Here is a 14583-nt window from a genome sequence, read left to right as displayed (position 1 = left end):
GCTGCACTGCTGAGGGAAACTGCCAAGAAGGCGTTTGGTGAATCCTCCACACAGAGGAAAGCGAGCAGGGAGACTTAGTGGTGGAATGAGGACATACAAGAAAGTATACGAAGGAAGAGGCTAATGAAGAAAAAGAAGGGTAATCAGGGAGATGAAGGAAGTAGGCAGGACAAGGTAAATGAAATGAATGAAAGGGAAGGTTTACAAGATGGTAGTGACACCTGCTGTGATGTATGGCTTGGAGACAGTGGCCATGAGAAAAAGGCAGGATCAGAAATGAATCCATCATAGAGACAGCAGAGAGGCAGCGATGGCTCGAGCATGTGCAGAGGATGGAGGGTGGATATACTGGACAAAAGGGTGAAGATGGAGGTGCTGGGCAGGAAGAGAAGAGGAAGATCTCAGAGAAGATTCATGAATGTACTTAAGGAGGACATGCAGAGGGTTGGTGTGACAGAGGAGGATGCTGGGTTTTAGTTTCTGACCCAAACCAAAATCAGGGAGTCCATCAGGGTTTTGGAAATAGAAAAGGTTGCTTTAAGTGAAGTCATGATTGCTCAGCTCCACCTTTTTCATGTCACCCATATTAGATTCTTTGCTTTGTCACTGTATTTCCTGGCAGCTTATCACCTCTTAAGTCCTACTCGAGATTGAGATAAAGACTGAGAGCATTTAGTGTGATGGCTTTTTAGTCAGAAGTCTGATGGCTTTTTGTTTGTGGTCTGACGTTTGAGGCTGAGAATAAATGCACACTGTTAAATATCAACACTTCACTGTTCTTTTGATTCCTCATAGGCATCTGATGGAAGACAACACACTGCTCAGTAGACCATTTTACACTTTATTCTCTCACAAAATCACTTCTACAAGGGAGATGCGTCCTGAATGACACTCTGCGTGGATCTGGTGATGGCGGTGTGCCCCTAACAACAGTGTTACACAGGCATTCAGTAGTCACGTTGCACAGCGCACTCAGAGGTTATTGTCTATTAGCTGCACAACATCTTTTCTCAGCTCTGGCGAGGCTGTGACCTTTCCCTACTCCCTTCCAGTAAATTTCTACTGGCAGATGGTTCCCTGTTATCAACTCCTGCAGACAAGCGTGGGTGAGGGTCTCCAACAATCTACCACTAAAGGACACGTAGTCTAAGGCCTTTATTATCAGGGCCGTGTCCACTTAATACTACGCTATATAATTATATGACACTTATTAATATAAAGCATAGCTTTGAGGCACTGAGTGTGAATGAGTGGATGACTGGGTGTGTAAAGCACTTTGGGGTCCCTAGGGGGGACTAGTAAAAGCGCTACACAAATACAGGCCATTTAACATTTACATTTATATTATTCAGCTTTTAAAATACTTCAGTCTGTAGCAGGATTTTGGTTTCATGATGTAAAATTAATAATTAATTCTAAAAATAAGTTACTCATCAGTAAAAAGGTTGCTGCCTGAAAGCCGAAATTCCTGTTTAATACAACATGTTTGATGTGAGGAAGATCAGGTGACCCGCATTGAAGCGTTGGGTGTGTCGCCAGACAGGAAACTGAGAGGTGTGTTTAATGCAGACAAAAAGGAGGCCAGAGGGAGGGTATTTAAGCCTCAGCAGGTCTGGAGGTTTGGATCTTACAGCGATGGCTTTCTACAAAGTGATGTGTTTGGCTGCTGGGCTGATGCTCCTGACCCAAGGTAAGAGCTCTCTGCACACACCTGCATCAGGTACGACTCAGAGGGCGAAAACACTCAGGAGCACAGCGCTTCACTTTAAAGTGACACTGCAGGAAGTAACACGACAGGAAAAGGAGGACTGGTGGTTTATTTTAGCTTCATCTTTATCTTGATGATGAAAGCTTAAACACAGATTAATATGACGATCTGTTTGGTTTGGGGAGCAGCTGAGAGGCTGAACTGCTTTCCATCAATCAGCGTCTGTATAATAATAATGGATTGGATTTATACAGCGCTTTTCAAGGCACCCAAAGCGCTTTACAATACCACTATTCATTCACTCTCACATTCACACACTGGTGGAGGCAGCTACAGTTGTAGCCACAGCTGCCCTGGGGCAGACTGACAGAAGCCAGGCTGCCATATCGCACCATCGGCCCCTCTGGCCAACACCAGTAGGTGAAGTGTCTTGCCCAAGGACACAACGACCAGGACAGAGAGCCCAGGGATCAAACCAGCGACCTTCCGGTTACAGATGTGCTTCCCAACCAAGGTCGCCCCTGTATCACAGTTATTAGAGCTGCTTTATTTTATTTTAGCTTTGATTCAGTTTTTAACTTTCATTTTCAATTCAATTTATTTTTTGATGATTTAATCAGTCAGTTTTGAGTCATACACAGAGATTTATTCATGAGGGTGTACATGTTTAAAAAAAACTAAAAACGTTTATTAATGATTATTTGATGGTTGTTTATAACTTTTCTATCGAACAATGGAGTAATTGTGGAGAGTGGAAAATGAAAGCAAAACTATAAAAACACTGAGTAGCTGAGATGAGAACACGCACAAACATAAACACACAAAAAGATCAGAAAACTTTAAAGAAAAGAGTTCACTGATCTTTGTCAGAAAACAACTACATGATAACAATCCTCTCAGAAGAGGAAAGCTCGCCAATCGAAAATGATAATGGTGTAAATGGTAACCACATACAAACACACACACAACTAGCTACAGAAATTGCATTTAACAGATGAAGGAAGCGCCCACTGGAGCCTTTGACTGCTTTGCATGGTTAACCACGACTGTAAAACTGGGGAAAACGAAACATAACACATAAATATATGTTAATATTTATATAAAAATATATATAAAGATTCTTCATAATACATTCAATTTATTAACATCTTACTGAAAAATTAGAACACTTGAAATTAACAGGCTGGCTTACTTAGAATAGCACCTTCAAACTAGCCAAATAAAAAAAGCAGAAAACAAACTCTTGGAAATACAGTCAAAAACTAACCACGAATAATAAATGAACTACTTACAGACACATGTGTCCACGGCACAAGCATAAGGAAGCAGCGTACTGGTCACATAATCAAGATTTTAAATGACACCTATTTTTCTGAAAAACAGCACAGTTATCTCAGACTGTATGGAAGCATCACACAGACACATTACTTTCCTGTTCAGTAACACCCAATCAAAATCCTAGAATGTTTCAAATGCAGGTTTGACAGGTTTGTGAGTGTACACTTTATCCAAAACCTAGTGACGGTTTACTCATGTTTACCACCGGGTGGCTGTAGCTCAGGAGGTAGACCAGCTCACCAACTGGTCAGAAGGTTAGTGGTTTGATCCCTGGCTCCTTCAGTCCACATGTCAAGAGTGTGAATGTGTGTGAATGTAGTTAGGAAGCACTCAGTGTAGAGAAAGTGTGTGATTGGGTGAATGTGGTATGTTGTACAGAGCACTTTAAGTAATCCGGGAGAGTAGAAAAATGCTATATAAGAGTCAGTCCATTCACTGTCTGAACATGTGTCATGTTACTTTTGCACTGTTTTGCATATTCTGACACGTGTTGTTATTACATGGCTTGATTAAGGTACACATTATTCTGACATCTGGGGCCAGAGCTGAAACTGGTCAGGGCCAGCACAGTTTGTCTACAACTGGCCCGTGGCTGTGCACAACTTACACATGGCCCACGTATCGCAAACAATGACGGCCCTTTGGTGGTCCAGATCAGGTTTGCCAGAGGTAGTCCACAGATGGGCCAGCACAGGACCACCAGTGTGTCTGCAAATGGCCTTGTGCTGACCCATGTGTGGGCCGTCATTCTTTGCGGTGTATGGGCCAGATCCAGGCCATACCAATTTTGCTATGTGGGTTGGAGGGTCACAGTAACCTCACAGCAGCTGTGTTATTGATCAGATTATGTCATTAAAAATGCTCCAACAGCCCAGAGGTCGAGTTCAGGTAAAGCCAAACAGACAGCTAGCAGCTACAGCCCCTCCCCAAGGGGACTGACTCACTGCTGGATGCTTTTAGCTAACCACAGATATTGACTATTGACTGACCCACTATTATTACAGACAATGAACAAACCACAGACAGATGAATGCAGATTTTTTGTTTAAACATTGTTTGTTTTCTGTGTTTCAGAGTCTGAGTCACAGCTGGGTGGTAAGAAAAAGCTTCTTTGTGTAATGATTTAGTTTTATGTGTAATAAATCTTTAGTTTCATATGAATATTAGTTTGTGAGTGAACTGTAGACTCCAGGATCACTGTGTCCTCACTCAGCAGTTTGTAGTGCTGAGAGTTTACAGCTCCTACAGTAATGCTCACTCTGTGTTTTAATGTCGGTCTTCAGTTTGTGGTCAGCCAAAGCTCAACACCAGGATTGTAGGAGGACAGGTGGCCCCTGTTGGCAGCTGGCCCTGGCAGGTCAGTCTGCAAACATCTGGGTCCCACTTCTGTGGAGGATCCCTCATTAACAGTCAGTGGGTGCTGACTGCTGCTCACTGCTTTCAAACGTGAGTGATGAGGCTGAAGCTGCACTCTAAAGATTATTTAACGAAATTATGGAGGGTCCTAATCTGGGGGAGGGGGGGGGGGGGGTGTAACAGGATCAATATTTACATTTACATATAAAAAAAAATTTAAGTGTTTCTTCATTTTCTGTTGAACACATTGAATTTTCATGTAATGAAATGTGGTATATAAATGAAATGATCACTTGCAAATATTTAACAGGGCAGGAAGTCAAACTTTATATATGTTTTCTCGTCTATAACAATTGTAACAACTGTGTACTGTTCGTGTCGCTCCTGATGATCTCAGCATTACTGCAAGCGGTCTGACTGTGAATCTGGGCCTTCAGAGTCTACAGGGATCTAATCCCAATGCAGTGTCTCGGACAGTAACACAGATCATCAAACATCCAAACTACAACTCTGGTACCAACGACAACGACGTCTGCCTCCTGCAGCTCTCCTCACCGGTGACTTTCAGCAGCTACATTTCTCCCGTCTGCCTGGCAGCTTCAGACAGCATCTTCTACAGCGGTGTTAACAGCTGGGTCACCGGCTGGGGCGATATAGGAAGGGGAGGTGGGTCACTGGTTAGAACAGATTAATATTGTCTGAGGATGACAGGAAACAAACAGCTTCTCCAAAGTATCCATAAAGGAGCCTTTGTCTGCTTATTTTATGATTCTGTTGCTGAAGAGAAGCCTAAATGTTTCAGAAACTATGATTTATGAATTTATAGAAAAGACACCAAGTTTCTGAGCCAACCTCAAAGGAAATGTTTGTAAAAAAGAAACTGGCCTCATGCAGTTTCGTTTTTGATGATAAACCTGTGCGCGTGGAGGGGAAACAGACTTTATAAACACTAAAAGAAACATGGACTGAAATATTTGGAAAATGTCTGAAGCATCAAAGATAGAAATACGAACCAAATGTCAAAAACACTTTAAAAACTGATTGTGCATATTTTTTTACTTTTAATCAGATTTGTCTGGTGGTTCAATATATACAGCTTTCTGTCATGTGACCACTGAAAGTGGGAAATCCTTTGAGTTAAAACTTATTCACCACCAGAATAAATGCCTGGAAGTGGAACGATGCTTTGTTTACTGTTCAGGTTTGTATCTTTAATCTGTCACACGCTGTTTATTAAACAGATTTTTTTTACCCCTTCAGTGTCCCTTCCTTCTCCACAAAACCTGATGGAGGTGGAGGTTCCTGTTGTGGGAAACAGGCAGTGCAACTGTAACTATGGAGTGGGAAGAATCACTGACAACATGATCTGTGCCGGGTTAAGTGCAGGAGGAAAGGACTCCTGTCAGGTGATTGTTGTTACCTGTGTTTGGCACATTTTCACCTTTTACAGATTATTCTTCTTAGTTTTTCAGGTGCACACAGATGCAGTCAGTTCTATTTAACATACCTGATCTGCTAAGAGAGACCATATTGAGCTGTGTGTAATTTACTAATAGAACAGATGCTGTTTTTTTAACTATAACCAGGAAATCATATATGTGGCTCAGTCATGGGGAATGAGACAGGACACAGGAAAGATTCTTGGGTTTTTTATTTTCTGATTGCATTCAGAAAAGCTTAAATTTAACAATAAATCGGGAGAGATCCCACGTTGGGGTCCCATGTTTAACAGAATATAAAGTATACCATATTTTAACAAATTCAAAGGTAGGTTTTGAATTGTCACTAACCCAAAACCAGTGGAAGCAACTGTCAGGACACTTAACCACTGCAGGCATGCACTCACTTAACTTGGCTCACAAAGAACACTGACGTGGAGTCTCACGCAACGATCCCACGCCGAGGAGTGCTCAGCCACACTCTTGAGTAGCTCCCTGATGAGGCTTCGTTAGCTGCAGGTGGGGCCAGCCTCCAGATGGGACACACCCACCAAGCCTACCTGAAACCCTGTGCTCAGCCACACTCACAGATACACCCACTTGCCTATACATACAAGCATGGAGAGCACAAGAACAGCACAGTCCAGCAAACATACATCATATATTATATTGGTCCATAACTGCTCATGGACCCTGGGTCTCTCAGATCCAGGTCACTGACACAAGCTATGCGTTAGGACAAATACACACACACAGGAATCATACAGCAAGCTAGCTCTCACAGTACATGACCATTAAACACACGCACGTGACACATTTCAGAATCTCTGTGGAATGCCTCCCACTCACAGCTCACTGTCTGTGCTCTAGTTTAAGGCAGCTCTTGAAGGGGCAGTATAGAACCAAAAACCCTGATCTAGTCATCACCATGACAGCTCTACAAAAAGACCTCTGAGTCGTACCTCTGGTTATATTCAGGAAAGGTTTCCAAATTCAACATGTGAAGCACAAAGAATAACAAATGTATTTTCGTTGGGAAAGGAACTCACAGAAATGCATAAGCAGTTCATTCCTCTTACATGCCATCTTCTCACTGCACCCCCTTAATAAACCCTGATGGTTCTGTCTAACAGTAAATGTTTCTGCTCTCAAAGGGGGATTCAGGAGGTCCAATGGTGAGCAAGCAGATTGGTCGCTGGATTCAGGCAGGAATCGTCAGTTTTAGGGAAGGTTGTGCCAGGCCGAATCTTCCAGGAGTCTACACCAGAGTATCCAAGTACCAGACCTGGATCACGAGCCAGATCTCCTCCAACCGGCCGGGCTTCATGACGTTCAAGTCTACTGGGACCAACAGTGATCTCAGTGTTACCTGCACAAGACTGCTACCAGTGCCAAACACCACCAATATCACCACCACCACACTTTCAACAACCACTAACCGTCCAACAAACACAACAAGACCTACAAACAACACACTTATAACAACCACCAACCGTCTAACAAACACCACAAGACCTGCAAACACCACACTTCCAACAACTATCAACCGTCCAACAAATACAACCACAACTACGAACACCACACTTATAACAAACACTACAAGATCTACAAACACCACATTTCCAACAAACACCACACTTTCAACAACCACCAACCGTCCAACAAACACCACAAGACCTACAAACACTACACTTCCAACAACTATCAACCGTCCAACAAACACCACTAGCTCTACAAACACCACACTTTCAACAAACACCACACTTTCAACAACCACCGACCGTCCAACAAACACCACAAGATCTACAAACACTACACTTCCAACAACTATCAACCGTCCAACAAATACAACCACAACTACAAACACGACACTTCCAACAACAGCCACCGACCGTCCAACAAACACCACAAGACCTACAAACACTACACTTCCAACAACTATGAACCGTCCAACAAATACAACCACAACTACAAACACCACACTTCCAACAACCACCAACCGTCCAACAAACACTACACTTCCAACAACCACCAACCGTGCAACAAACAGCACAAGACCTACAAATGCCACACTTTCAACAACCACCAACCGTCCAACAAACACCACCACACCTACAAACACCACACTTTCAACAACCACCAACCGTCCAACAAACACCACAAGACCTGCAAACACAACACTTCCAACAACTATCAACCGTCCAACAAATACAACCACAACTACAAACACCACACTTTCAACAGCCACCAACCGTCCAACAAACACCACAAGACCTACAAACACCACACTTCCAACAACTATCAGCCGTCCAACAAATACAACCACAACTACAAACACTACACTTTCAACAACCACCAACCATCCAACAAACACCACAAGACCTACAAACACCACACTTCCAACAACCACCAACCGTCTAACAGACAACACCACACCTACAACCACCAACCGTCCAACAAACACCACCACACCTACAAACACCACACTTTCAACAAACACTACACTTCAGACAACCACCAACCGTCAAACAAACACCACAAGATCTACAAACACTACACTTCCAACAACTATCAACCGTCCAACAAACACCACTAGCTCTACAAACACCACACTTTCAACAAACACCACACTTTCAGCAACCACCGACCGTCCAACAAACACCACAAGATCTACAAACACGACACTTTCAACAACCACCGACCGTCCAACAAACACCACAAGATCTACAAACACTACACTTCCAACAACTATCAACCGTCCAACAAATACAACCACAACTACAAACACCACACTTCCAACAGCCACCGACCGTCCAACAAACACCACAAGACCTACAAACACTACACTTCCAACAACTATGAACCGTCCAACAAATACAACCACAACTACAAACACCACACTTCCAACAACCACCAACCGTCCAACAAACACTACACTTCCAACAACCACCAACCGTGCAACAAACAGCACAAGACCTACAAATGCCGCACTTTCAACAACCACCAACCGTCCAACAAACACCACCACACCTACAAACACCACACTTTCAACAACCACCAACCGTCCAACTAACACCACAAGACCTGCAAACACGACACTTCCAACAACTATCAACCGTCCAACAAATACAACCACAACTACAAACACCACACTTTCAACAGCCACCAACCGTCCAACAAACACCACAAGACCTACAAACACCACACTTCCAACAACTATCAACCGTCCAACAAATACAACCACAACTACAAACACCACACTTTCAACAACCACCAACCATCCAACAAACACCACAAGACCTACAAACACCACACTTCCAACAACCACCAACCGTCTAACAGACAACACCACACCTACAACCACCAACCGTCCAACAAACACCACCACACCTACAAACACCACACTTTCAACAAACACTACACTTCAGACAACCACCAACCGTCAAACAAACACCACAAGATCTACAAACACTACACTTCCAACAACTATCAACCGTCCAACAAACACCACTAGCTCTACAAACACCACACTTTCAACAAACACCACACTTTCAGCAACCACCGACCGTCCAACAAACACCACAAGATCTACAAACACGACACTTCCAACAACTATCAACCGTCCAACAAATACAACCACAACTACAAACACCACACTTCCAACAACCACCGACCGTCCAACAAACACCACAAGACCTACAAACACTACACTTCCAACAACTATGAACCGTCCAACAAATACAACCACAACTACAAACACCACACTTCCAACAACCACCAACCGTCCAACAAACACTACACTTCCAACAACCACCAACCGTGCAACAAACAGCACAAGACCTACAAATGCCACACTTTCAACAACCACCAACCGTCCAACAAACACCACAAGACCTGCAAACACGACACTTCCAACAACTATCAACCGTCTAACAAACACCACCACACCTACAACCACCAACCGTCCAACAAACACTACACTTCCAACAACTATTAACCGTCCAACAAATACAACCACAACTACAAACACCACACTTCCAACAGCCACCAACCATCCCACAAATACCACAAGACCTACAAACACCACACTTCCAACAACTATTAACCGTCCAACAAATACAACCACAACTACAAACACTACACTTTCAACAACCACCAACCATCCAACAAACACCACAAGACCTACAAACACCACACTTCCAACAACCACCAACCGTCCAACAAACACTACACTTCCAACAACCACCAACCGTCCAACAAACACCACCACACCTACAAACACCACACTTTCAACAAACACTACACTTCAGACAACCACCAACCATTCAACAAACACCACAAGACCTACAAACACGACACTTCCAACAACTATCAACCGTCCAACAAATACAACCACAACTACAAACACTACACTTCCAACAACCACCAACCGTCCAACAAACAGCACAAGACCTACAAACACCACACTTTCAACAAACACTACACTTCAGACAACCACCAACCGTCCAACAAACAGCACAAGACCTACAAACACGACACTTCCAACAACTATCAACCGTCCAACAAATACAACCACAACTACGAACACCACACTTATAACAAACACTACAAGATCTACAAACACCACATTTCCAACAAACACCACACTTTCAACAACCACCAACCGTCCAACAAACAGCACAAGACCTACAAACACTACACTTCCAACAACTATCAACCATCCAACAAACACCACTAGCTCTACAAACACCACATTTCCAACAAACACTACACTTCCAACAACTATCAACCGTCCAACAAACACGACACTTTCAACAAACACCACACTTCCAACAGCCACCAACCGTCCAACAAACAGCACAAGACCTACAAACACGACACTTCCAACAACTATCAACCGTCCAACAAATACAACCACAACTACGAACACCACACTTATAACAAACACTACAAGATCTACAAACACCACATTTCCAACAAACACCACACTTTCAACAACCACCAACCGTCCAACAAACAGCACAAGACCTACAAACACTACACTTCCAACAACTATCAACCATCCAACAAACACCACTAGCTCTACAAACACCACATTTCCAACAAACACTACACTTCCAACAACTATCAACCGTCCAACAAACACCACACTTTCAACAAACACCACACTTTCAACAAACACCACACTTTCAACAACCACCAACCGTCCAACAAACACCACAAGATCTACAAACACTACACTTCCAACAACTATCAACCGTCCAACAAACACCACTAGCTCTACAAACAGCACACTTTCAACAAACACCACACTTTCAACAACCACCAACCGTCCAACAAACACCACAAGATCTACAAACACGACACTTCCAACAACTATCAACCGTCCATCAAATACAACCACAACTACAAACAACACACTTCCAACAAACACTACAATTTAAACAACCATCAACCGTCCAACACTGTGAACACCCGGCTTATACTGACGTGCGGCTAATGCATATTTTTTTTCATGCGTTCAAAAACATTTTGCCTGGTAACAGTAGACCAATGAAATTGATAAGTAGTATATATACGGTATATATTTTTACCGGTTGTTAAGAGACGTTGTAATGTTGTTTGTGTACTGTTCCGTAAAAAAACCCATAAGCAATGTAATTTGTGTGTTACTGATACCTACGTATACTTGTAGGTAGTCGTGTTATAGGCACTGTTCGAGGAAAAAAAGCATTTGCAGTATGTATTTTTGTATGTTACCATAACGTTTATGTTACCATGTTTATGTTACCTTACGGATTAAGATCTGGTGCGGCCTGTAGAAGTACAAAATTGATTTTCTTTCTAAAATTAGAGCATGCGGCTTTTAATCAGGTGCGCTCTGTAGTCCGGGAGTTACGGTACAAGTTCGTAATAAAGTGCAAAAAAGGTTAAGATTATAAGTGATGTTTAAGTTAAAAAGTAATAGGCCAAAGGTCAGATTAAAAACAGGTTAAATAGAGATTTACTAAGAACAAGGAAATGATGTATATAAAGATCAAACAAGGAAATAAATCAAGAGCGTGAGTAATGAGAAATTCAAACAGCTTAACCTCCTAAGACGCAAACTCTTCCACAGCATGTATTTTTAATTTCTCTTTGATATTCGGGCATATTGGAGCCTGATGAATGTAAAAACAAAGAACTACCAGATGTTTTTACCTGATCTTTGTTTCTAAGAAAAATGAGAGCCACATATGAGGATATTAACATTTCGATAGAACAGCAGCAGTATAATGTCCTCATAAGCGATTAACAGGCCCTTGTAAATTGAGTATTTTGGTCTAAATAAACTAAAATATGATGTCCACATATGTGCACGCCAGGTCCTAGGAGGTTAAAGTAAAAGGCTAAGTTTTAAAAATAAAATATGGATTAAATAACATGATGGTGAATAATCATTGTCATTGTCACTGTAAGAAGGAGGGAATTCTCCTTTAATAAACACTAGTGGTTCTCAACAGTAAAGAAATAAACACATGATAACCACATAAATAACTACAATCACACGATCAAGGTTTGTTACGGAAGCCAGAGAGTGAAAAATAATTTCTTGAGTAATTGTTTCTGAAGTTAAATTCTAAATTGAACTTCATTTTTGTTTGATAAATGATTAAATGTTTCTGGAAAATTACACTCTAAACTGACCTTTTTTTAATCTGATATTTTAGAAGATAAATATTAAACTGACTCTTATTTTTGTTTGGTAAAAAGTTAACAACTATAGAGTTAACTGCTAATTGGGTTTTGTATTCTGTTTTCTTTAAGTTGATTTCTGATATCAGGAAAAAGCTATAGAATTAACTGGTGTGTTTTCTTTATATATATATATATATATATATATATATATATATATATATAATATATATATATTTGTTTCTGCATTCTGATTTTGAGCTATTTAAATAAAGTTGAATTGAATTGAATTGAATTGAATTGATTTGAATTGAATTGAATTGAATTAACTGATTTTTTTATTAGTTCTTAATCAGTTGATTTCGGGATTCATTTCTGTTATTGATTGATGACAAGTTAACATTCCCCGACCCTAAGGCGCAGGGAACAAACCCTCTCATCCATCGGGAAAAACCCCAACGTACCGGCAGCAAGCCGAGGGGATATTGGAATACCCACCCCAGCCCGCCGCCTCTCACCAGGGGCAACTCCAGACTGAGACAGAGTCCAGCCCCTCTCCAGAAGACTGGTTCCAGAGCCCAAGCCATGCGTAGAGGTGAGCCCGACTATATCTAGCCGGTACCTCTCAACCTCACGCACTAACTCAGGCTCCTTCCCCACCAGACAGGTGACATTCCATGTCCCTGTTGCCAGTCTTGGCAGCCGGGGGTCAGTCCGCCAGGGCCTCCGCTCCTGGCCGCCACCCGGCACACAATGCACCCGACCCCTATGGCGCCTCCTGCGGGTGGTGGGCCTGCGGGAGGATGGGCCCATGTCTCCTCTTCGGGCAGTGCCCGATCGGGCCCCAGACGCATGCCTGGAACACCTCACCCAGGAGGCGCCCAGGGGGCATCCTTGTCAGATGCCCGAACCACCTCAGCTCGGTCCTTTCGATGTGGAGCAGCAGCGGCTCTACTCTGAGCCCCTCCCGGATGGCCGAACTTCTCACCCTATCTCTAAGGGAGAGGCCAGCCACCCTTCGGAGGAAGCTCATTTCTGCCGCTTGTATCCGCGATCTCGTTCTTTCGGTCACTACCCACAGCTCGTGGCCATAGGTGAGGGTAGGGACGTAGATCGACCGGTAAATTGAGAGCTTCGCTTTTACACTCAGCTCCCTCTTCACCACGACGGACCGGTGCAGCGTCCGCATCACTGCAGCTGCAGCACCAATCCGTCTGTCGATCTCCGGCTCCTTTCTCCCATCACTCGCGAACAAGACCCCGAGATACTTGGAGGCTCCCACCCGATGAAGCCAACAGAACCACATATTCCGCAAAATTCAGAGATGAGATTCTGAGGCCACCAAAGCGAAAGCCCTCTGCCACTTGGCTGCGCCTAGAAATCCTGTCAATAAAAATTATGAACAGAACAAAGGGCAGCCTTATTGCCGGCAATGCGAACCAAGCTCTTGCAACGGTTGTATAGGGATCGAATAGCCCGTAGCAATGGGCCAGACACCCCATACTCCCGCAGCACCTCCCACAGGACACCCCGAGGGACACGGTCGAATGCCTTCTCCAAAAAAGAAAAGTAAAGTGTGCGTGTGAGTCCCCATAGGGAAATAGTTCCTCTGCATTTAACCCATTCACCCAGTGAAGCAGTGGGCAGCCACCAATGCAGCGCCCGGGGAGCAGCGTGTAGGGACGGTACCTTGCTCAGGAGTACCTCAGGGTAGCCGTTCAGTGGAGTCGAACCCCCGACCTTCTGATCATGGGGCCACCACTCTACCTACTGAACTATCCCTGCCCCATAAGTCCACAAAACACATGTAGACTGGTTGGGCAAACTCCCATGCACCCTCAAGTATCCTCGAGAGGATAAAGAGCTGGTCCAGTGTTCCGCAACCAGGACGAAAACCGCATTGTTCCTCCTGCATCCGAGGTTCGACTAGCGGACAAACTCTCCTTTCCAGCACCCTGGCATAGACTTTCCCAGGGGGGCTGAGGAGTGTGATTCCCCTGTAGTTGGAACACACCCTCCGGTCCCCCTTCTTAAAGATGGGGACCACCACCCCGGTCTGCCAGTCCA

The 14583-nt window shown here is 43.5% G+C and overlaps 2 protein-coding genes and 1 long non-coding RNA gene across 3 annotated transcripts in view; 2 read left to right on the top strand and 1 right to left on the bottom strand.

Annotated features, from left to right (window-relative positions):
• The first annotated feature begins 1613 nt into the window (after positions 1-1613).
• The window catches only part of LOC113020181 (trypsin-like), a 28899-nt gene continuing 15929 nt past the window's right edge, over positions 1614-14583 (top strand). The window contains exons 1-2 of the mRNA XM_080300069.1: positions 1614-1690; positions 4121-4141. Of these exons, the coding sequence (XP_080156195.1) occupies positions 1636-1690; positions 4121-4141 (76 nt within the window). The 5' untranslated portion in view covers positions 1614-1635. The remainder of the gene's footprint in view (positions 1691-4120; positions 4142-14583) is intronic.
• On the bottom strand, positions 1630-3117 carry LOC145428221 (uncharacterized). Its single transcript, XR_013908454.1, has 2 exons — positions 3001-3117; positions 1630-2762 (listed from the first exon to the last, which is right to left on the bottom strand). It is a non-coding gene; the product is annotated as an uncharacterized LOC145428221 (long non-coding RNA).
• LOC113021429 (uncharacterized) lies at positions 4297-12716 on the top strand. The gene is made up of 4 exons (XM_080301074.1): positions 4297-4361; positions 4800-5068; positions 5663-5808; positions 6996-12716. The coding sequence occupies exons 1-4, from the start codon at positions 4297-4299 to the stop codon at positions 11283-11285; spliced, it is 4770 nt and encodes a 1589-aa protein (XP_080157200.1). The 3' UTR covers positions 11286-12716.

The sequence above is a fragment of the Astatotilapia calliptera genome, chromosome 4, assembly GCF_964374335.1.
Source record: "Astatotilapia calliptera chromosome 4, fAstCal68.1, whole genome shotgun sequence".
In the NCBI taxonomy this organism is placed as follows: Eukaryota; Metazoa; Chordata; class Actinopteri; order Cichliformes; family Cichlidae; genus Astatotilapia; species Astatotilapia calliptera.
The sequence above is the reverse complement of the archived record's forward strand: the minus strand, read 5'-3'. Positions and strand labels throughout refer to the sequence as shown.

Bases quoted from the DNA above. Each gene is read 5' to 3' on its own strand.
- LOC113021429 (XM_080301074.1), top strand. From the start codon at position 4,297: ATGCTCACTCTGTGTTTTAATGTCGGTCTTCAGTTTGTGGTCAGCCAA. The intron at 5,069-5,662 runs GTGGGTCACTGG...TTACCCCTTCAG, and splicing joins GGGCGATATAGGAAGGGGAG to TGTCCCTTCCTTCTCCACAA. The intron at 5,809-6,995 runs GTGATTGTTGTT...CTGCTCTCAAAG, and splicing joins GAGGAAAGGACTCCTGTCAG to GGGGATTCAGGAGGTCCAAT.